Source organism: Morus notabilis, unplaced genomic scaffold (assembly GCF_000414095.1).
Source record: "Morus notabilis unplaced genomic scaffold, ASM41409v2 Scaffold2701, whole genome shotgun sequence".
Taxonomy (NCBI): domain Eukaryota; kingdom Viridiplantae; phylum Streptophyta; class Magnoliopsida; order Rosales; family Moraceae; genus Morus; species Morus notabilis.
In genome coordinates, this window is record NW_010363064.1 from 16,704 (window position 1) to 40,382 (window position 23,679).

The 23,679-nt window shown below is 31.2% G+C and overlaps 1 protein-coding gene across 1 annotated transcript; it reads right to left on the minus strand.

Annotated features, from left to right (window-relative positions):
- Positions 1–6,826: 6,826 nt before the first annotated feature.
- LOC21387859 (LRR receptor-like serine/threonine-protein kinase GSO1) lies at positions 6,827–10,235 on the minus strand. The gene is made up of 4 exons (XM_010103433.2): positions 9,544–10,235; positions 8,781–9,041; positions 7,812–8,684; positions 6,827–7,631 (listed from the first exon to the last, which is right to left on the minus strand). The coding sequence occupies exons 1-4, from the start codon at positions 9,965–9,967 to the stop codon at positions 7,150–7,152; spliced, it is 2,040 nt and encodes a 679-aa protein (XP_010101735.1). The 5' UTR covers positions 9,968–10,235; the 3' UTR covers positions 6,827–7,149.
- Positions 10,236–23,679: the final 13,444 nt, after the last annotated feature.

Sequence of the window (23,679 nt, forward strand, 5' to 3'; positions counted from 1 at the left end):
GAACTCTTGTTTAACTTTTTAGGTAGATTTCACGAAGTTACTTTAACGCTCAGTGGAACTTATTACCCAACGTCACCATTAGCGTTAGGAGAACTTTTAAGAATGTCTATTTTATTTAGTAAATTTAGGACACACGAGATTTTAGGAGTTCCTATTGCCTCTATGGAAAAGAAGTTTAAAAAATATTGGTCTAAATTACCAATGTTGTATGGTTTCGGTGTTATTTTCGATCCTAGATTAAAATTAGATGGTTTAGAAAGTGGATTAGATAACTTAGGTGACTTTTTAGCTATCGACACTACTGACCAATTTCCTATTATAAAGGAAAAAATATTATTTCTCTCTATAGCTCTTATGAAAGTAGGTTTAGAAACACACATCGTATAGAAGAACCGCAACAACGAGACAACAATCCGTATTCATTCTTGAATATTTTCGGGTTGTCTACGAAGAAGAAGAAGATGACGGCGACGACTTAAGGTCAAGAAGAATCTGGGAGTGGATCTTCATCAAGAGATGGTGGCAACAGCGGCGGCTTCAACGAGTTAATGGCGTACCTGAGTGAGGGCATAGTTGTAGACAATAGTGAAATGTTTGATTTGGTTCAGTGGTGGAGGGCACGAGCATTAACTTGGACGATCCTAACACGACTGGCAATGGATATTTTTTCGATCCCAGTCTCCACTGTTGCAGCCGAACAAGCATTCAGTACAACCGACCGAATACTTAAAGAACGGAGAAACGCATTGCAACAAGATATTGTTGAAGCTTTGGTGTGCATCAAGGATTGAGATTGTTTCAACCAACGCTTACACGATATAATCTCACCGGCAAGCTAAGAATGGATCGATGAATTTAATAGATTAACTTTTAATTTTCAAGACGATCCTTCTGCTTCAAATTAAACTTTATTATTGTAATTTGTAAATATTTATTTACTTTGTAATTTATACAGTGTTATTGTAATCTTGTATAGACTTTGTAAGTTCGTCAAATTTGTAATTCGTCCCACAATGATTGCATTCTTTTTTCCTTACTAAGTTTTTATCCCAATTGGGTTTTTCTTGGTAATGTTTTTAACGAGACAATCATGAATTACAAATTTAAAAATCAATAAATAAATAATTTTTTTTTTATAGTTCGTGTATTCATTTCAAATTTCAAATTGTAATATATATATATATATAATATAAAAAATATTAAAAATTTTCAGGCATTTTCGGTCGGGCAACGGGCTGCCCGTGCCCGGTCAAGGTGAAATTCGGGTCGGGTCAGGCATCCCAAAAATTTAGACAGTTCGGGCTCAGTAATCGCGTAAAATTTTGGATTTTTCGGTGGTCGCAGGCGGCCCGTCTAAAATTTCAGCACTACTTAAGAATTAATAATAGTCGTTTGAAAAATGTATTTAAATTCATGATTTTGATTTTGTTATAGTGTTTTATTTTTATAAAGAATTTAAATTTAAAAATTTTTCAATAATGATTCTTTCATAAAGTTTCTACTAATAAATCAGAATCATTTATTTGAACGTGGGAACTAAAAGAGCTCTAAGAACTAAAATGACTAAGAGTTTCACTTGTTAAAAATGGAAAATGAGACAAATATCTCTTAAAAGTGCACGAGTTATAATTTTTATCTTTTACTCTTAATTATTAATATTTTTAATCAAATAACTATACTAATAAAATAGTAACGAGAGATAAAAATCAAAATTCATCCACGTAAATACTGTAATTTCTCATTAAAAAATAAAAAATGTTTCAAGTGAAACCAAAGTCAAAACCCAAGACCGCAGAGTTTTACCAAGTAAACCAAAGACTTGGGAGGTAAGACAGACACTTGTAGTTCGCTGATGAGGCTCAACGGTTTATGACAGCGCCGAGAAGCTTAGCCAATGAAGCAGGAAAGTGAGAGGAAGAAACCCAACCAAAGGACCAGGTAAAACTAGAAAACACTTTAGAAACGTTCGTCAAAGATTAAAAAAGAAAACGAAAACGAAAAAGGAAAATCGTCACTTTCTTTTTTTTTTTTGTGTTTTTTATTTTTATGTTTTGGTTGAAACCGCGTTTTGAACAACTATTACCAATTTTGAAGTAAAATAGATTTCAAAGACTTTGACACTGAATTGTAAGCACAAACACGAACACACTTTTACGTTTGACTATGATTATAGATGCAAATAGAAGCCTTTATAATAATTTTACGTTTTGACTATGATTATAGATACAAATAGAAGCCTTTATAATAATGGGATTTTGAAATTTTCATCTTAATAAGATTTTTCTCTTTGCTTTCAACTTTCTTCTTTTCTAGTTGTTATGCAGCATCATTTTTCCCGTTTTGTTTTTGCCTTTGTTTTCTTCTTTTTCCTGTTATTTTGAGAACTTCGGCTGCACGTTTGCAATGATTCCAAATTCAATATTTTAGTGGTTGAATTAATTCTGTAAAGTTGATGCATTTGCCTCCATTTTCTGGATATGGAAACTTATCTTATTTGTATTAAAGCATCTTAGATAGTTGGGAAAATAAATTTATGGTAGGCTGGTTTAGCATTCTTTTTATTGAGTTATTTCAGATTATAGATATTTGAGGTGAAGAATCAATGATGTTATGTGTAAATTTTTACGATTTTCGTTGCTAATTATAGTTTCTTATTTTTTTGTTTTCCGAGGAAATTTTATTCAGTTTATTATGGAAGTATGAATGTTGTTTAATTTTACTATTTAGAGAGAGTAGAGTCTTTAGAGATCATTATTCATTTAATCACTTATTTTATTAGCATTAGGATATGCTATATCTAAAAATTGACAGATAAAACGACATACGGGTTGTTCTTTTACATTTTTGAATTAAAGTGATTTGAGTGATAATCTTAAGTTGAGTTTAAGTTATAACTTGAGTTGAAATTGTAACTTGAGTTTGTTTGGATGTGCACATTTGAGTTATGATTTGAATTGAGAATCTTTTTGAGTATATGTTTGGGTAGGTCAAACTTAAATTTGTATTTAGATAGTATTTTAATAAAAACTCAATGGTGATGCAAAATTTTAGTAGAGTATATGGGTGAGGTTTTATTCGTCTTTTCATTGTGAATGCATAGAAAAAAATCATCTCAATCAGAATTAAAACGAAAAAGTTATGGCACTTTTAAGAATAGAAAAATTATTGTTCAATAACTTGAGTTTGAGTTTATGAACTCAAGTTGAAGGGAAAACTTGAACTCGAGTTTAGTCCCAAACTCGAGTTCAAACTCAAATTTTACAAAAGAACATGAACTTGAATAAAATTGTAACTCTAGTTCAAACTTTTTTTGAATTTCGTTACAAAAGAATAACCCCATAGTTTCGTAAAACGTATTTGTTTGTAGTACTTGATAAAATAAGACATGTCCTTCGTACTTAATAAAATGTTCCTAATTCAACTTAACAAAATTAGTTTGTTAATAGAGGATTGTCCTCACTTTATTAAGTGGATCATGCCAATATCTCCAGTCAATGTGGGATTCTAATAAGTCCCCTCACGCACAGTGTGGATCATACCAAACATCTGCGAATAAGTCAATATTAAGAGACTCAATATTATAAAACTGGGTCTGTTCTAATACCATATAGAAAATATTGGAGAAAGATGAGTGAGAAATGAATCTTCTCTCTCCAACTTTCTCCCATATTCTCCAATAATATATATATATATATATGCATTTTTGAATTAAAGTGATTTGAGTGATAATTTTAAGTTGAGTTTAAGTTATAACTTGAGTTGAAATTGTAACTTGAGTTTGTTTGGATGTACACATTTGAGTTATGATTTGAATTGAGAATCTTTTTGAGTATATGTTTGGGTAGGTCAAACTTAAATTTGTATTTAGATAGTATTTTAATAAAAACTCAATGGTGATGCAAAATTTTAGTAGAGTATATGGGTGAGGTTTTATTCGTCTTTTCATTGTGAATGCATAGAAAAAAATCATCTCAATCAGAATTAAAACGAAAAAGTTATGGCACTTTTAAGAATAGAAAAATTATTGTTCAATAACTTGAGTTTGAGTTTATGAACTCAAGTTGAAGGGAAAACTTGAACTCGAGTTTAGTCCCAAACTCGAGTTCAAACTCAAATTTTACAAAAGAACATGAACTTGAATAAAATTGTAACTCTAGTTCAAACTTTTTTTGAATTTCGTTACAAAAGAATAACCCCATAGTTTCGTAAAACGTATTTGTTTGTAGTACTTGATAAAATAAGACATGTCCTTCGTACTTAATAAAATGTTCCTAATTCAACTTAACAAAATTAGTTTGTTAATAGAGGATTGTCCTCACTTTATTAAGTGGATCATGCCAATATCTCCAGTCAATGTGGGATTCTAATAAGTCCCCTCACGCACAACGTGGATCATACCAAACATCTGCGAATAAGTCAATATTAAGAGACTCAAAATTATAAAACTGGGTCTGTTCTAATACCATATTAAAAAATATTGGAGAAAGATGAATGAGAAATGAATTTCTCTCTCCAACTTTCTCCAATATTCTCCAATAATATATATATATATATATACACACACACACACACCATCTTTAATTTTTTTTTTTGCTATCGGAGACTGCCGACATATTCGACTGGAAAACGGCACTTTGTTTTCAAGATAAAGCGACGGCCGTTTTATTAGAGTGAGAATCGACATTGTCATTTATTTCTTCGTTTATTGGTGTGGTACATTATTACTTCGTTTCACAAGCATTTTTATTTTTTGTTTCCCCATAATTTTAACCACCTAGGAAAGAATTCTTCTTTGCTTCAAATAATAACTAATGAAAACGTCAATAGTAGTTGATTTGAAAAATGTTATGGATCAATGAATTTGCTATCATTTATTATTGCAAAACTTCTCTAAACTTCTCTTTCGTTTATATTTCGCCGAGGTTGGGCGACAAATATTAGTTGATTATTATTTCATGTTTTTCTATGATTATTTGTACAAATATATGCCATGATATTGCTGGGATTTTATTAGCATTGATCTAATAAGACTTTTTCAACTTTGCTTGAAGTTAATTGTTGTCTGGTAGCATCATTTTATTTTTTGTTTTTAATTCTTTTCTTTTCTGTTATACATGCAACTTTTGTTGTACGTTTATAATGACTCCAAATGAGGCTTCATAATCAATCTTTTCTTAGTGGTTGGGTTGTCTACTGCATGTGATGCAGACATTTGCTTTAAAGACACAAAACTTATCATTTGTTATACGATGATAGTGAGCCATTTAAAAAATATATATATAGTGAACGAGTTTTGTTTTTTTGTTTTTTTTATAAAACTCGCGAACGAGTTGACAAACATTTTTTTTTGTAAAGGATTTGTATTGCATAGATGAACAATTTAAATGGGGTTGCTTAGTTATATTTTGGATTGTTCTCACTAATACTCATAATTTTTTGAGTCATTTTAACTTTGCACTTTAAATTTTAAAAATTCTCACCGTATTATTCTAAATATTTATTTCATTCCATTTTGTCCCTTTGTTTCATTTCCTAACAAAAGGAGACGAAAAAAGACCATGTGAGCTCAAGTGAAGGATAGTTGAAAATTTTAACGCCGCTTTTCGTCCCCCTGATATGAAGAAAAACATAGATGGTAAATTTCCAATATTTTTTTCTCTCATATGGTTTAAATATAGGCATCCCAATCACAACTCAAGTTTTTAGGCCTCGTTTATTTTACCGATTCGAGTTTTGTTACAGTAAAAAACTCTCAGAAACAGTCATATCTAACTTTTTTGCTACAGTAAAAATTTCTCACATAAAGTTATATCTTAATTCGAATTAAAAACTCAAATCAGCGAACTAAACAAACCTTAAAATCATGGATTTCAAGAAGATTTCAGTAAGCTGGATTCGTACGAAAAAATGCTAAGTTCAAAGAAATATGCAAGTGAAACAAGTTGAAGACAACCTATGTGTGATTGTGGTTGAAAATCCCAGATCAATTCGGGAAGAAAGTGAAGAGAGAATGGTCACTCTACCTTCATCACACTCTCAATCGACCTTGACTTTCTAAATTAAAAGAAATCCTAATTAAAATGACATATTTACCTTCATATTCGCCCAGTACATGAGAGCGCACATGGCCTTGTGACGTCTCTTTCACTCTCTTTCACTCTTCGTTTGATAAGAGGGATAAAAAGGAGAATGAAAAAAAAATACATAAAAAAAAGAAAATAGAAGAGAAGGGAAGTTTTTTTTTTTAAAAGTTGTTTGATATAATAAAAAGGAAAAAAATAAAAATAATTTTTTTTTACTAATTATTTAATATTAATTTAACTTTAAAATAAAAATAATATTTTTTTTTGAAAGCAAATAAATAAAAATAATGTCTAATTCATTTTATTAATTCAAATTTTATTACAGTAAAAATCTCTAAAAAATATTCACATTTAATTTTTTTTACTATAATAAAAAATTTTTATATAAAATCACATCTCGTAAATTAAAAATGAATTAAACAGGCTTTAAATATATATTTTTTTATTTTTGGGCCCAACACACAATTCAAGGGTCTTAGGAAAGCGAGCGAGCAAAATTTGAATCCCCATTTGCCACCAAAGGAGAAGACAATCTGTACAATCTTCTGTAACATTTATCGTGTGTCATCAATGACATCGCCCAATAATTTCAAGAAAACCCTGAGCTCCATTCAAAATTCGTACAAACGAAAAAACCATTGTTTTTCTACTAAAAACAATGGACCAATGTTTGTACTTCCTTTAATCATGCAAATTTCTAATAATTAGAAAGTAACAGGAAAAAATACTTTAAAAAGGTTAGAAGTTTCATTCATGGAGGAAAAATTTTCACCTTTCTACAAACCAAATATCACAATAAATACATGGTGATTACAAGAGAAAATCCCCCAACAATATATATCCATTTCCACAAATGGAAACCAGCATGTAGAACTTTCACAACAAGGCTAATTAGTCCCAACGAAAAGGACTTGATCAAAACACTAAAAAAGCAATTCGGTTCTAGATTTATACCATTACCAAGTGAGCAGTTAGTGATAATTCTCTTGATATTTTGCCATTACCAAACGAGAATTTATCAGGTAATGACCAAAAGATAAGAAAGAGGCTTTCCTTTCTTTTTGAATCAGAGACAGCTACTGAAGTTACTCAACTCCTGAACTACTGATTCCATGGATGGCCTCTCAAGAGGAGATTCATGAGTACAAAGCAAAGCAATCTTTGTGAGCTTTGCTGCTTCGTATTCGAAGAACCGGCCGTGGAGGTTGGGATCAATGTAGTTGTGGAATCTGCCAGAGTCAGCGCCAAGACGGGCTGGGCTTGTGACTCTCCGTTTCCCCGAGAGGATTTGGAAAACAAGCACCCCGAATGCATAAACGTCACTTTTGTCAGTGAACCGGCCAGTGGTGGTGTACTCTGGGGCCAAGTAGCCCATGGCGGCAGTGGACTTGAGCGCCGAGAAGACGACATCATTGGTGAGAAGCTTGTGCAGGCCAGAATCCGAGAGCAGCGGGTTGAACCGCTGGTCAATGAGAACCTTCTCGGCTGAGATGTTTTGGTGCACAAGAGCAGGCTTGTTTGGCTTGTAGGCGTGTAGATATGCCACACCTGCAAGAGAAACAAGAACAAAGGCGACTATAAGTACTTAAACCCGAAAAACTAGATATCAAAGTGAACTGGAAACAACTTCTCCATTTTTTTTGTAATCCACATCGAGATGTTTAATTTTTTCACATCTCATTAATAGTGTGAACCATTTCAAAAGCATTCAAATGTTAAAGAACTGACCTTTAGCAATGCCCTTGACAATTGAAACTCTAGTTGACCATTCAAGGACTTGGCCATCACCATCCTTCACATCGAGATATTGCAACAGATTCCCGTTCGGGACAAAATCATAGACGAGATAGCACTCTCCTCTACCTCTTGAGCAACAAAATCCTCTAAGCCTCACCAGATTTTCATGCCTCAGTGAGGTCAAAATGTTCAACCCCTTCAAGAACTCAGCTTCCTCCGACTTACAGCATGTTTTACCAATGCCCTTTATGGCAACAACAGATCCATCTCTCAGTATCCCTTTGTAAGTGGCGGAGAAGTTGCTCTTGCCCAACAAATTCACCTCCGAGAAGTAGTGTGTGGCGGTCTCAATCTCTTCCAGATTGAACCGAAAGCTGTGGAACACTTCTTGCGCGAACGCGCTTAAGTTCCTTCCATCAGCCAAAGGGTCCCAGCCATTGGCATACTCGAGGCTAATAAGAGGAGAGCCATTTTTCCTGGTGACCCCCTTAGCCTGGTCAGTGCTAAGACGGGCATCGGAGACATCAAACGATGTCCCAAGCTTCTGCTTCCGACGGCGATATTGTGTGAAAGACAGGATTCCGATCGCCAGCAATGCAATAGTTACTGCAATAGTGCCAACAACAACAGAAGCCTGATGGGATTTCGCCGCATTTGCACACCCAGTTTGCCTGCAAGGCAAGTTAACGTTTGCAGTCTCCGGGATATTTCTCGTCGAAATGCCATTTGCACCTGATCCATAAGGCTCAGGCCTGCTTGGATCGACGTGAACCGAAAAGTTGCAAGGGTTCAAGGATGCAAACCCAACTCCGCACAATCCAAGGTTGTTTTGATAAGCAAATCCCTCATTAAGTTTCTTCAATGCTGCATCAAGAAAGAAAAAAAAAAAAGGATTAGCACCACATCATTAAGATAAACACAAAATCTTAAAGAGGAGGGTCTGAAACTGGCATTAATTACCAAGGGGTACACTGCCAGAGAGAGTGTTGTTTCGAATGTCTAGAATTTCTAGCAATGGGGTATCAGCTAGTTTGGTGGGAATCGAACCAAAGAGGTGATTGAAACTCAAATCTACTCTCATTAGCATTTCCAAATCTCCCAAACTTGCCGGTATAGCCCCAGTTAGTTGATTAGATTGCAAAGCAAGTACAGTGAGTTTCTTTAGAGACCCCAGTTGAGTAGGTATGCTTCCGATCAGCTGATTATAACAAAGCTGCAAAACTATTGAACAAATGCACAAAACTAAATATTAGCACTTGTCCCATCTATATGCAGTTCCATATCCAACTTTTCTGAAACTATACCCACAACCACATTAAGGTAATCCCAGAAAAGTTCAAAAAAGCTTATAGCAAGAGAGAGAGAGAGAGAGAGAAGCTTCAATCACTTGCAATGCATTCTAATCTTCAGATAAAGATCCAAACTTTACGTGGATCAATAGTTTTATTTGCTGATTTCCAAAAAAAAAACAAAACAAAACAAAAAGAAAAGAAACTCTCTAGTTCAACTAGATTTATTTAAATGAGAAACATATAAGTGATGAAAAAAATTCAAATCTTTGGATGGAACATAAGAATAAAACCATGAAAAAACTACCAATAAGCTCAAAAGCTAAGCAAAAACACACAAAGGAAGAGGACTAAAGTGAGAAGAAAAAGTACAGCACAAAGCCTCAAACTTTTCATCAAAGATCAACTGTATGAAATAACTACAAAGTACTAACCTTGCAAGTTGACCGTGGTTCCAATCTCAGGAGGAATCTCACCAGTGAGATTATTGACATTCAAGTACAAGTCACCGAGATCAGTCAAATTAGCAATCTCTCTCGGTATCTCCCCATACAAAGAGTTGTAGTGGAGATAAAGCCCCGTCAAGTGCTTCAGCTCAGCAATGGCCGGCGAGAGCTTCCCAGAGAGACCTTTCCCTTGCAGAGAAATGTTCGCCACGTGTCCCATCCCGTTGCATGCCACGCCTTCGAAGGAACCATCACAAGGGTCGCCATTAAAGGTCCATGAAGAAAGGTAGAGACTTTCTGGGTCCAAACTGGCTTTGATATCCATTAAAGCTACGAGCTCTGAGTTTCCGCAAACCCATTTTGGGTTTCCGATGAAGATGAGAAAGAAGAAGAGGAATGCAGAAAAACCCATGTCCGGTTTTGGCTCAAAACGGCAGAAATCTGGCTTTTGGTTATGTGTTTTACTACGGAGTATTTTTTTCTTCACTCCTCTTTTTTTTTTTTTGTTATGTGGTTGTGGTGGTTATTACAGAGAAAAGAAGCAGAGAGGAGGTTTCTTTGTCTCTTGGGGGTGGACAAGATGGGGAGGAAGAGGAAGAGGAAGAGACAGAAGAGTTGCAGAGAATTCGCCTTGCTGAGTGCTGAGTCCTCTGTGTGTGTGTATGACAGAGTTAGTAGGATGGAAAATAATATAATAATTTACTAAAGAGCGTGAAACTGAAAACGGTAGAAATACGAAGTCAGTAATTTAAATTTTTAATTTGAGTTAATATTTAATTTTCTATGAAATATATGTGTTTAGTTAAATGTAATTATTTTTAAAAAAAATTTACTGTAATAAAACTCAAATTTTAAACTTAAATTGATGAAATGAACGAAATATATGTGTTTAGAATTGATTTTAATTATTTTTTAAAATATTTTTGCACATCAAGTACGAAAATGAAAACGGTATACAAATCGTATTAATTTAGTATTTTAAAAACGAAAATGAAAATAAAAAACAATACTAAATGATTTTTGTAAAGAAATTAAAAATTAATTAAAAATTATTTTTTTTATTTTTCATTATCTAGTACTTATTAATAACGTTATAATATAATAAGTAATAATTATAACCAAACTCAATTTTATTTTTTTATTATATTTAAAACAATCTTTTAAAAAATCAACTAAACGCACTTTCGGAATCGATACTAAAATAATTTTCAAAACAATCTTATTTTTACTTTTATATTAAAAATAAAATTATTTTAAAAAAGTTAACAAACGGACCCTATATATAGATATATATTATATATAATTATAGGAAAGATGGAATCTTGGTCGTTAGATCAATGGACCATTAATTTGAATGAGTATTGGGTCCGATACTGATTACTTACATGCTAGTGTTTTATTTTTATTTTCAATTCTTTGAGAAAACCGAAAAAAAAAAAAAAATGAAGACACAAAAAGAGATGCTTTCATGCTCCCAACTTGGGAGTCCCAAGTCCCACATGAGAGAAGAGAGAGAGAGATTCCATGCGTCCAAAAAGAAGCTTGGAGGATATGCTTTACATGGGCAAATATTAAAAATGTAAGGAGTGAGGAAATTATTGAAAATAGCTAAAAATAACCAAACAAAAAAAATAACAAGCAAACAAAATTGGGATGCACTCAATAATTTGGAAATTTAGATTTCAGACCTATGAATGAATACAAACAATAATTTTGTTTGTAAAGTCCTCACCTTTTTCCACTTATTTTATTTTTTAAAAGAAAACTGGTAACTAATGAGTAGAGTTATATTTAAGAAAGCAGGGTTTATATCTGTTTAATAGAACGAATTAGTATTTTCTACTTAAAATAAAACGAATTTTTGAGGAATTTTAAAGACATGCTTCCACAATAAAGATATATTATAAAAGCCTCCAAGATTTTGCTCAACTGAACTTTGACCCATGTCTTCTTGTCACAATGACCACAATTTGTGAAATAAAACTTCTCTCTGTTTTTTTTTTCAATAGAACTTCTCTTCATCAAACAATTTGTGATATAACCTTTTATTTATGAAACATGAAATTCTACAAGATCTTCATTAAACACCAACATTATCTCGAGAATAGTGTAGATCTTCATTAAATCACGACAAAATTTAAAAAATTTAAAAAACGTACAATATATTATCTCAAATCGTTTACTATTTACTATAAGACAATATTCAATTTAATGAAAAAAGCGGGAGATTCAAATGTAGATTATTTTAATAATTCTTTCACCTTCACATAGGATTTTTTTTTATAAAAAAAAAGCCTAAAAGGGCATTAATATTGAATTTTTTCCCTTGAAAAAGAGAAAAATAAATACGTTAAAATGGATATTTAATTTATAAATTTAAAATTATAATTTAAAATTATTTTAATTTATGTATAATAAATAACGAATCATAATTCGAGTACGAATCTACTAATAGAACAAAATTATAAATCATTATTATAGAAATGTTTCAAAATTTATGTTTCAAACAAATAGACAAACAAATAAAAGGCGTGGGCTCCACAGGCCGTAGCATTAGGCCTGCCACGCGCTTGCGTGCAGGTGGGCAGTTTGGGTACTTATGTATAATAAATAACGAATCATAATTCGAGTACGAATTTACTAATCGAACAAAATTATAAATCATTATTATAGAAATGTTTCAAAATTTATGTTTCAAACAATAGACAAACAAATAAAAGGCGTGGGCTCCACAGGCCGTAGCATTAGGCCTGCCACGCGCTTGCGTGCAGGTGGGCAGTTTGGGTACGAGCGAGGGATACGAGAAAGAAAGTTTGAATTTAAAAATTGTGATAATCAGATGCGTGCAATCTCTCAGTACACCCTTCCAAGTTCCAACAAGATTGGTCAAACAGAATGACGTCGTAGAAAAAGCATAATATAGGCATCCTTTACTTCGTACATTTGAGTTTTCAATTCAAGTTGAGATGTAATATTTTTAGAGAGTTTTTTATTATAATAAAAAAAATTAGATATGATATTTTTTAAAAATTTTTTACTGTAAAAACCTAAAATTAAAAACTCAATTCGATGAAATAAATGAAATTATAATAATTGATCTCAAATTCAAACAAACAAATGGATTGAACTGGTTCCGTTAAGTTTATTAGTTGGGTGTCGTCCGTTACTTTTTTTCTAGTCTGTTTTGAGTCTTTGTTGGGGTGTGCTTTGGTTTGAGATGTGTCAGAGACTTCTGACAGTCCACTCACTCCACTCCATTTGTCCCCATTCTACTGGTCGTCTATATTTCTTCGGCACATTTTTTGTTTTGTTTTGTTATTCTTTTCTTTTTCTATTTTTTGGTTTTTATTGTTTTAAATTTTAGTGGGATATTTACCTTTTTACACCATGTATTTTAAATTTATTTATAAAAATTGTTGAACTTATTCTTAAAATATGAGTTTAGAGTTTTATCATTTATTTTTTATTAATACTTATTTTATTAATATAGTTCTTTGACAAATATGGATATTAATCAAGAGTGATGGTAAAAATTTAAACTCATGCACTCTAAGGCGTATTATTTGTACCCCTTCTATTCAAAACTGTACATTCAGTTTTTAAATTCATTAAATGTATACATTTAAATTAAATTTGATACACAATACGACACGAACACGCCCTGCCAATCCGAATTGCCACACTTACATATTTGTACCCCTTCTCTTTATTCAAAACTGTACATTCAGTTTTTAAATTCATTAGGCCACGTTCACTTCGTTGATTCGAGTTTAGAATTTGAGTTGAGATGTGACTTTATGTAAGAACTTTTTACTGTAGTAAAAAAGTTAGATGTGATTGTTTGTGAGGGCTTTTTACTGTAGAAAAACTCGAATTAGCGAAGTGAACGAGGCCTAAATATATACATTCAAATTAAATTTGATACACAAATCTATACAATTTCATAGTCAACCATCGACTTTATTCTTTAAAATGCCTAAAATACACTTTAATAAAAAAAATAAACTTAAGGGTTTGACCTCAAAAATATGAAAAATACTATTGAAATTGGTTTTTTTGTGTTTTTAATTTTTATTCTTTGTAATATTAGAAAGTTTAGTTTTTTTCTTTTTTTTAAGAATAGTTTAGTCATTTTAAAGATTAAAATCAATTGTTGACCGAAATAAGGTATAAATTTGTGTATTAAACTTAATTTAAAGATGTACATTTGATGAGATTAAAAAATTAAATGTATAAATTTTAAATAAAATTAAAATACATGATATAAAAGTATAAAAATTCCAATTTTTAATGTTTTTTTTCCCTCAAAGTTGGAAATCTGACGTTTGCTTACTAGAACTTCAAAATGTTAGCAAATTTGCTCATTAGTTAATGATTATTTTCATAAATATCTTCAAAATATGGATTCTCTTTTAAAGTACCTCCAAAATTTTCAAAACTTAAAAGCATCCATTAATTTATAAAAAATGATTCAAATAACCCCCTTCGTCTATTTTCATCTATTATTCTGATAGATTTGTTGGCATGATATGCTGTGAAGATTAACTAAAAGTACAAAAGATTAAAAATTAAAAAAATGCAAAAGTAAAATAAAAATCGAGACCTATGACATTATTCTATTTATGACTTCCTCTTCTCTACTTCAAATATTCATTAAAATTTTGATAATAAAAAATTACAGGGCATTCGTGGTATTGGATTACAAACTCTCACATTATGTCGTGTTTAATATTCGAATGTGATGCCTATCGTCGTGTTTATTGTCATTCTCTTTATTTATTTTCTATATTTACTATTTGACATTTAAATTTTACTATTTCATTTTATGTTTAAATTATAATATAGTGTGTTAGTAGAGTCCACAAATTAAACATTAAATACATAAAGTGACAAAAAAAAATGACGCTTGTTGATTTGAAAATAATTTTCTATGCGGAAACGTGTATCTAGTGGATCGTGTATAACAATAAAATTTTTAAACATTTGAGATACCTTATAGAATACATTAATTTATACACAAATAAATAATTAAATTAATTTAAGAATAAATTTACCTAGCGAACAATTAGGCCGATAATTTGAGTTATTTAACCACGAACGTTCGTCACTCCAAGCTTGTTTGGAATACCCAAATCTTCCTCATCAATTTCTTAAATCTATGAAAACGCGTGTGTGGGCATACCTGAAATAAAATAGGATTAGCACTTAAAATACTCAAGTCTTCTATAAATACCAACACACACACGACGTGTGACTAGAAATTTAGAAGAACTTTTCTTCTCTTTTTCTCTCAGGTTACACGCCTATCTCTAATAGGTTACATGCTAACCAACGGCGTATTACATGCATGTCACTAGCATGTTACACATTGTCTGACAGAATGTTACAAACCTCTAACTAACATGTTACACGCCTATCACATAAGGGAAGGGAGAAAAATTGTGTTCTCTAATTTTCTACAACTTCCTACTTATAGAGTACATCTTTGAGTCATAGAAAATTTTTATCTTATCTTTTAAGATAAAGGTTTCAGAAAATAAAAGATAATATTTAATTTTAAATCCTATTTAAATCAAATAAAATTCTCATTTAATTTTGAAACAAGTTTATCCCTCATGTTGTAGATAAAGTTCGGCCACCACAGGGATAAGTTCCATGTAGTTGGCACCTACTATAGATAAGGAGGCAATAAAATTTATCCTTTATCCAGTTGTCCAAGTTTGACTCAATTCAAATTCTAATTAAAATCAAACTTAATTTAATTTGAATTCCAATTTGATAACTTATAAAATAAATTAATTAGATAATTTATAGCCCGTTTGGTTGGAGAATTCGTTATCTGATTCGAATCATGGTTCATGATTCGCTACAGTATTTTATCTCACAAAAAATACCCGTAAATCAAAAATGGTTTTAATATCATGGTTCTAATCCATTATTTAATATTCAGTTAATTCTCAATTAATTATTTTGAGTATTTTATTTAAAGTTTCATAATTCTAAAATTCCCAATTTGTGTTTAGTGTCTTGTAGAATTACAATGACGATACGGGAACTTATGAACCTATAATTATCAGCTCTAATAAAATTAATAATTAATTAAAACTCTTTAATTAATTAATTAATTAATTATTAATTCCAAAGTTACTCCACTATAAACTTAGAATTGCACTCTCGTAATTATATATATAATTTACTTCTAAACTATGAAGTGTCCATTTGATATAGTCATTACATATAGATAAATTCTCCATAAATAATTCATAACTATAGCTAGTGAAATCCGTTAACCTCTCTAATTACATATTTATCCTTGAGTGTCATAGATTCTCTAATGGACAATGAATCATAAAATAAGTTCATAAATCGTTGCTTTTACCAATCCAAGTACCGAATCAACACTCAAAATAATTATTTATCTGCTTATTTCTCAAAAACGAATGGATTATATCTCGTATATTAATATTCTTAGGTACCCACTTTATCATGTCTCCAAGATACAATGAATAAGATTTAGCAATTTCGAAATCCGTACCAAGTAAGTCAAAAGATATAAATCCACAAATAGAAGTAAGTTAATAACTCATGATTAAGATTATTCTATATTGACCATCGGTAGACTCGATTAGAATTTCTATACTTAACGGAAATTATCAAAAAATTATATTGTGTATGTATCCCGGTTCCACATAATCTTATTATGCGTAATACACTCATTCAATATCTCACCATATTAACAGTGCGAAAAAATACCGTTCCATTCTAAATGGGAATGACATGTATTATTAATGTTTTAATTAAAGATTTTGAACTTTAATTAAATTTATTACGACATCATTTCGACTATTATCCCTAAATATTATATTCTCGCATATAACACTTATATACGATATTTAAGGTCACATAAATAATCATAAAATTTTCAATAATATTCATAAAATATTTAATAATATATGCACATAAATAATAAAATTTATCTTTTATATAATAAATAATAATATTTTTTAGTACATCTCATGCTTTTCAGGACAACATTCTCAACAACACTAACATTTCTCATCATGCATATAATTTTTTTTTGGCACATGACACGAATTTCATTTTTTAGACAAAAAAAAAGGGGTTTACATCTCATGCTTTTCAGGACAACATTCTCAACAACACTAACATTTCTCATCATGCATATAATTGTTTTTTGGCACATGACACGAATTTCATTTTTTAGACAAAAAAAAAGGGGTCATCAACTTGTTCTTGGTCATGAGATATAAAAAAATAATGTATCGTTAGCACTTCATCGTTATATACATTAAATGTGAAAATTTAATGACATGACGTGATAAGAATCTAATTTCATTAACAGTCATAATATATATTTTTTACAATATCACTACTGTCTTGTTATCTCACTTCTCTTTTGGAAAAAAAAAAAAAAAAAAAAAAAAATTATTGCAATGCTAATATGCTACCAAACGATGGTAGAAAAAGAAAATGAAAGATACATATAGGTATTGTTTATTTCACGACTCAAGATATATTGTTACAATATTTTTTTTACAAAAATTTAAATTTAATATTTTTATTATAATATTTTTTTCTCATATACGCAACTCAAGTCATCACTTGAGTTGTGTAAATAAACATACCCATAATATGCACAAATACTTGACAAGATTTTGAAAGTTTACATCATCCGCTTATCGTGTAAACTTGCTTTAGTTATAAAACAGGAAAGATGATGGTGCCAGGTGAGGAATACTTATGTTCTGCCTCTATTTCTTTATTGGAATTCCTTTCCTAAAAAAAAAAAAAAAAAAAAAGAAGAATAACTAATATGTTTTTCATTGGAACGAGAAAACCAACGAACATTCAACCAGAACAAACAAACAACAATAGGACACACAGAAACAAAAAGAAAAAAAACAAAGGAGACAGAACAAAAAGCAGGACAAAAAAAAACAGAGCACTACTCGTAAAACTCCGAAGAAACCAATCTACACAAATTGAATTTTGCTTTTTCAATTTCAAAAAGAGGACCAAAACTAGCAATACTTAACAGCAGGGAAGCTTCAACATTAATTAGTTTATTACAAAGAAATCTCCATAAATTCTTTCATAGTTATTTAGGGACGGTTTGTTTCGTACATTTAAATGTATAGTTTTGATACAAAAATTATTGTTAATCTATTGACAGTTTAATATTTTTAGGGGCATTGATATTCGATAATCCATTAGAGACCAAAGTAGGAAATGTTAAGTTCAAATTTCTGTAACTGTACTCTTAAAACATAAATTTCAAGTAAATTTAATTGTATTTAGTTTTGATCAATTATAATAGTAATTTTGTATTCATTTTCGGTATTAATCCGCCTTGCATTGGGTCCTGAGGAGCCACTCCTCCACCGAGAGGTGTGCAACGGTGAACCCAAAAGGCAAAAGCTATATTGGATAAGTTAAAGAATCAAAATCTTTTGTGGTACCAAGAACTTATTAGATGGGTTGGCGTTAGATTCTAGCCTAACAATCCAGGGTTTGTACTTTACACGAAAATCCCACTAAGGATTGACAAAACTATACTATTAAATTAATATTTGGGACTCTCTCTCTAAGTTTTTTCACTTATTGTATCTTTTTTTAATATGAATATAATTAAAATCACATTAGATTAAAAAGATATATAAAAGAGACAGTTTTTAACACAGGTTAAAAAGTAAAAAAATTATCAATAATTTATTTATTTTTTTCTAATCCCACCCTAGAAACCCCTTAATTTTTAAGGAGTATTATAAAATAAAGTGTGAAAAAAAGACTTGTATACACTATTCGTCGGTGTAGTCTAGTGGTGAGGCATCTCTGAGCTTTTCGACTAATTAAGCTTGTAATAATCTATTTGGTCTTTAGCAAGAAAAGAATTACTATCAAAATTGTATATGTACATTTTTCTCAATTTGTTTTAATGTGATTGATTCGAACTTGTAGTGCCGGTAATTACACTCTTATCATAAAAGCTACAGAGTTTTTGTACTTGTGAAAGATTTGCTTTGACAAAACTGGTCCTCCATTTATCTCATTGTATCTTAAAATTCTTCTTTCTCCGGACGCAAAGCTTGTGAAATTATCAAGTCCTTTTTAGAATCTGAAGGACCAGAACAAAGATCAAATTGCATTTTGGTTGCCCAGTACCTTCTATAAAGGGACTTCTCATTATTTGTCCTGTTTCGAAATTGAGGTGTGTGAATAATCTCACACGGAAACCAAATGATGGCAATGTAACTTGTTAACAGTAGAGAACATAGGTAAAGGTGGACCACAAATCACCAACTTAAAAAAAAAAAAAGAAAAAGAAAAAAAAAACTCCATAAAAGAAGAGAATTAGACATCGTTCATTTCACTGATTCGATTTTGCAGTTTTAAGTTTCTACAGTTAAAAACTCTCAAAAATGTCACATCTAATTTTTTCTGTTACAATTAAAAGCTCTCAAAAAATGTCACATTTCAGCTCGAATTAAAAATTTAAATCCACGAAGTGAACGACACTTTATTTAATTTTTTTGATAATTCAAGAATTCTAGAAACAGTTTTAAGTTTCTACAGTTAAAAACTCTCAAAAATGTCACATCTAACTTTTTCTGTTACAATTAAAAGCTCTCAAAAAATGTCACATTTCAGCTCGAATTAAAAATTTAAATCCACAAAGTGAACGACACTTTATTTAATTTTTTTGATAATTCAAGAATTCTAGAATTATTTTCAAATATAGTGGAATTGTGCCCGTTCAGTTCACTAATTCGAGTTTTTAATTTGAGTTGAGATGTGATTTTATGTGAGAGTTTTTACTGTAGTAAAAAAGTTAGATGTGACTGTTTCTGAGAGTTTTTTACTGTAACAAAACTCAAACCGGTGAAATGAACGAGACCTTAGTGTCACCATTCTGAGACAGATTAAAAAAAAAAAAAAAAAACAGAAGAGGTTGTCTTCAAGGAATGTAACAAATTTCATTAGGACCTAATACACACAGAGAATAGAAAGAAGCCTTAGATTCTTTCACAAAGACGTGCCTTTGAGATTGAGAAAATATAACTCTTTTGAGATTAGAATATCTTGGGTTGCACAATGCACCTAGTTGTAGTCCACCCTTATGCTGGAGAAAGCCCATATTTTAACTTTTTCAGCGTTACCAAGATTAGCTGAAAAGCTGTCATGTCACAGCATTTTTATATGATCCGTCACTTTTTAAACACAGAATAGATCTTCGTAGCCAAAATCTTTTTCTTTCTGGATTAGTAGTGGTATGGTGTTGGGGCTGCTGAAAATTTATTGTCCAGGAAATAATAAAAAGATTATTAGGAAAATCATTGACATATAAAACAAAAATTCTATCATATCCTATCACGAGACACTGTTTTTAATTGTGAGATCACCTTATAATTATATCAGATTAAAAGAAGTACAATTATTTAACAAATTTTAACAAATTTAAAGATTAAAAATCGTATGTTATCTGTATGATATTTTTTCATACTTAAAAAAAAAAATTACACAAAACGTATATATCTTAGTATCCATCTCTAACTTTCTCTTGGTTTATATATAAAGTTATTCTCAGTCTTTAGTTTACTGATTTAAATCTATGATTCTGATTTTATTCTCTCAAACAAAAAATTTGAATAAAAAAAGTTTTCATTAATAGATTCTCTCACAAAATGTGAATTTAAAATCAAAATTACCGACTTGAATTCATAAACTAAATGGTCCATTAAAAGCTGAATTTCTATTCAGCACTGCCATTTTCCATTTGCTTCAGCCTTTTTTTTATTCCATCACTCCATTCTCCTTATTCTATTCTTCTAGTGCTTTGGAAGATTTATTCTCCGGCATATTAGCCTTTATGGAACTTTTCTAATTCCCTTGCTGACAAACAAGGCATCTTCTGCTACACAATGCCATGAATCACTTTTTCAACGCATTCTTTTGCAGCATGCCACCTTCCAAAAAAAAAATAAAAAATTAGACTTCATGCTTATGGGTCATAAAAGAAGTGAAAAGGTTTCACAATATAACATTTCTTTTTGGCTCTTGTTTAATGCACTAATCTTAGATCATGAATTTTTATTCCCTCTCTTTGAATGTGCCAAACACAATTATGTGTTTCACAAAGTTTCCTTCAATATGCTAGAGTAGTGATTGTATGAGTACAAGGATATTGGTTTAATTAGCTTTAGGAATATGCTAAATATGTGATTAGACTAAAAGCCTGCAGTTTTCAATGTTGCTAGAGATTTTCAAGACTATTACAGTGGAAAACTTTTATGGAATTGGAGAAGAAACAGGTCAAAAAATTGAGCAAATTGGATATGACATAATATATATAGATGCATGCATTACGGAATCCTAATTTTGGCCGTTCCCTTGGACGTCTTCTTTGTCACTTTTAAGCCTTTTGCCCTTTGATTCTCTGTGGATGTTAGTTAAATAGAAGAGGCTCTCTTAAAATAGGGTCAACATCAAAATAAAGACCATCTCTTTTTGATAGCAGATGAATCAAAAGCTTATAAGGACAGATGGGCACCATGCATACAATATAACCAATGTAAAGGAATTTGCACCCACAAAAGAGAAAAAAAAAGAAAAAGTGCTCTTGGCTTGGAGTATAAAGTTGTGAATGATGCCAAATGGGCCCAACTATGTATAGGAGAAGGTTGTGACCACACTTTCAAAAAAGATCGGCCCCATTCACTTCGCTGATTTGAGTTTTTTTACAGTAAAAAGCTCTCACAAACAATCACATTTGACTTTTTTGTTACAGTAAAAAGCTCTCACATAAAGTCACATCTCAACTCGAATTCTAAACTCGAATCAACGAAGTGAACGGGAGTTAATTAAATTCAAAAAAAGAAGACACTTTTTTCCTTTGCATAAAAAAATATATAAAAGAAAACTCCTTTTTCCAACTGGATTTTGGTAAAAGCTATCATGGAGGTCAATGAGTTTCAGGCTAATCAAACGGTGACACTCATTATTTACCTCCCGGAAAGAGGCACACAAAATGATCAGCAGCATTCCCTTTAGATACTGTTCAGACAATCATGGAAACAAGCTTAATCATGGCAAGGACTTTTTTTCTTTTTTCTTTTTCTTCAGGCCCCAACCATAATTAGGGAAATTGAAATACTCCACGTCATTTTTTTTTTTTTTTTTGCTAAATACTCTTATGACTTGTTTCTCCGTAGAAAAAATGCTTAAGAGCACCACCAATGTTAAGCACTATCACTAATAAAAAGTGAGCCTCAGTTATAAATCTCATACTGTAAGATTTATTTTTTATTAGTGGATGATGTTTAGCACCACCAGTGTCTCATACAATGCTCTTTTCATCAAGACATAAAATGGTGAATGTCTTTTTTAAGTGTGGTTAGCCCTTGGCTGAGCCTTTTAAGTAATGCATTGATCATGTATGACATCAACTAATTGATTATAGTGCTTGATATTTGATGGTGTGGAAAATGCTGACCAGCGTGCATTTTGCCATCTTTTAGATTGGGAAACAACAAAGCTTAGTGCTTTGTTTAGCATCAATTAAGAAAAGAAAGGTACATCTTAATCATAGACGAGCTTTACAAGGTCCCTCAATTTGTTTAGGGGCCCAAAATGCGACATTCTATAGGACCTATAGGCTGCACATTTGCATAGCTTAAACCCTCACCTATGTTTATTAACTTAGTAAAATATTTGGAGTTAAATCCAATATTTCAGTCATGAAAAAGAAATAACTAAAAATAAAGCGTAAAAATAGAAGAGAAACGATTTTATTACCAAACTGTGAGAATGGAAGGACGGTGAGTTTTTTTTTTTTAAAACGTCTTTATTTAGTATCATATGAAGCTAGTTCTGTAAAGAGATACGATCATATAAAATAGTTTTGAGTACTGAGAACTAACTTCGTGGGTCCATTATATATCTCTTGCAGGGCCTCACATCTTTTTGTTTCTTCTACAACACTAAATGTTCTGTTATCAAACAGAAAGTATGGATATGAAATGATGGGAATTGGAAAGGAATCCAACTCATACACCTTGAGCTAAAATGATGCTTAATCAATGAACTCTTGCAGGCTGCAGCATATGAAACGTATTTCTGACACACACATACTAGAACTAAATCACTAAATACAAATTCCCAATAGACTCAAATACTAATACCAAATCTAGCTTGATTCCGTGATTTGCTATTGCTAATCACACAGAACCAAAATTCTCCAAAAAGCAAGATGTTATTCATACAAGTTTCTTTCATTTTACTAAGAAAAATCCAACTAAAGGAATTCAACAAGGTCGTTATTTTTAATTTCTCTTCTTTTTCAATGGTCCCTCAAGCTTGTGAGAATGCAATTTTACGTACAGTTGTTTCACAGAAACCTGACTAGCCAGATTTACACAATATTTAGTTGGTGAAATGATTGGTGCATGTGTTGCTAAGCGGAATAATGGGATCCAAGTTGGTGAAGAATATAATGTTGGTTCGTTTTCTTTATCCATTTATAGCGATTTCCCAATCGTAATTACTAAAAGCGGGACAACTCTATTTACTACCCACCACATGGGCTGCTCTGCTTTCTGTCTGCTCCATTTTTAAGTACTACCAAGCACCATTGAGCAGCCATAGGAGGCTATTTTCGACATCTGGGCCACTACAAAGCCCAATAATGAATAACCCATTCATCTTTTAAGTGGTTATGTCAAAATTGCATCCCTAAATATAGGGGTGGGAGTTGAAAACATAACGGCCGTGTTTAGAATTGATCTCATTTTTATTTTTTTATGTTTTTTGAGAAATAAAAAATGAAAATATTTTTAAAACAGCGTTTGTCACAATAAAGACAAAAAACGGAAATGAAAACGATTTTTAGTTTAGAGTAAAATGAGAGAAAAATAAAAAATGACTTTTAGTCGTTTTTCATTTTTTGTTTTCATTTTCTCCTCTCTCGAGTAGAGAGAGAGACATTAATGAGTTTTTTTATACTGAAAATAATCTCTTGATAAAACTACCCAAATTAACAAAAACATGATGGCCGTGTACATAAGTCTCTCTATCTCTCTCTTAACTAGAACATTAGTCTAATTAGCC

Coding starts and splice junctions, on each gene's coding strand:
- LOC21387859 (XM_010103433.2), bottom strand. CDS start 9,967: ATGGGTTTTTCTGCATTCCTCTTCTTCTTTCTCATCTTCATCGGAAAC. Junction 8,685..8,780: donor CTCTGGCAGTGTACCCCTTG/GTAATTAATGCC, acceptor TTCTTGATGCAG/CATTGAAGAAACTTAATGAG. Junction 7,632..7,811: donor TGTCAAGGGCATTGCTAAAG/GTCAGTTCTTTA, acceptor TTTCTCTTGCAG/GTGTGGCATATCTACACGCC.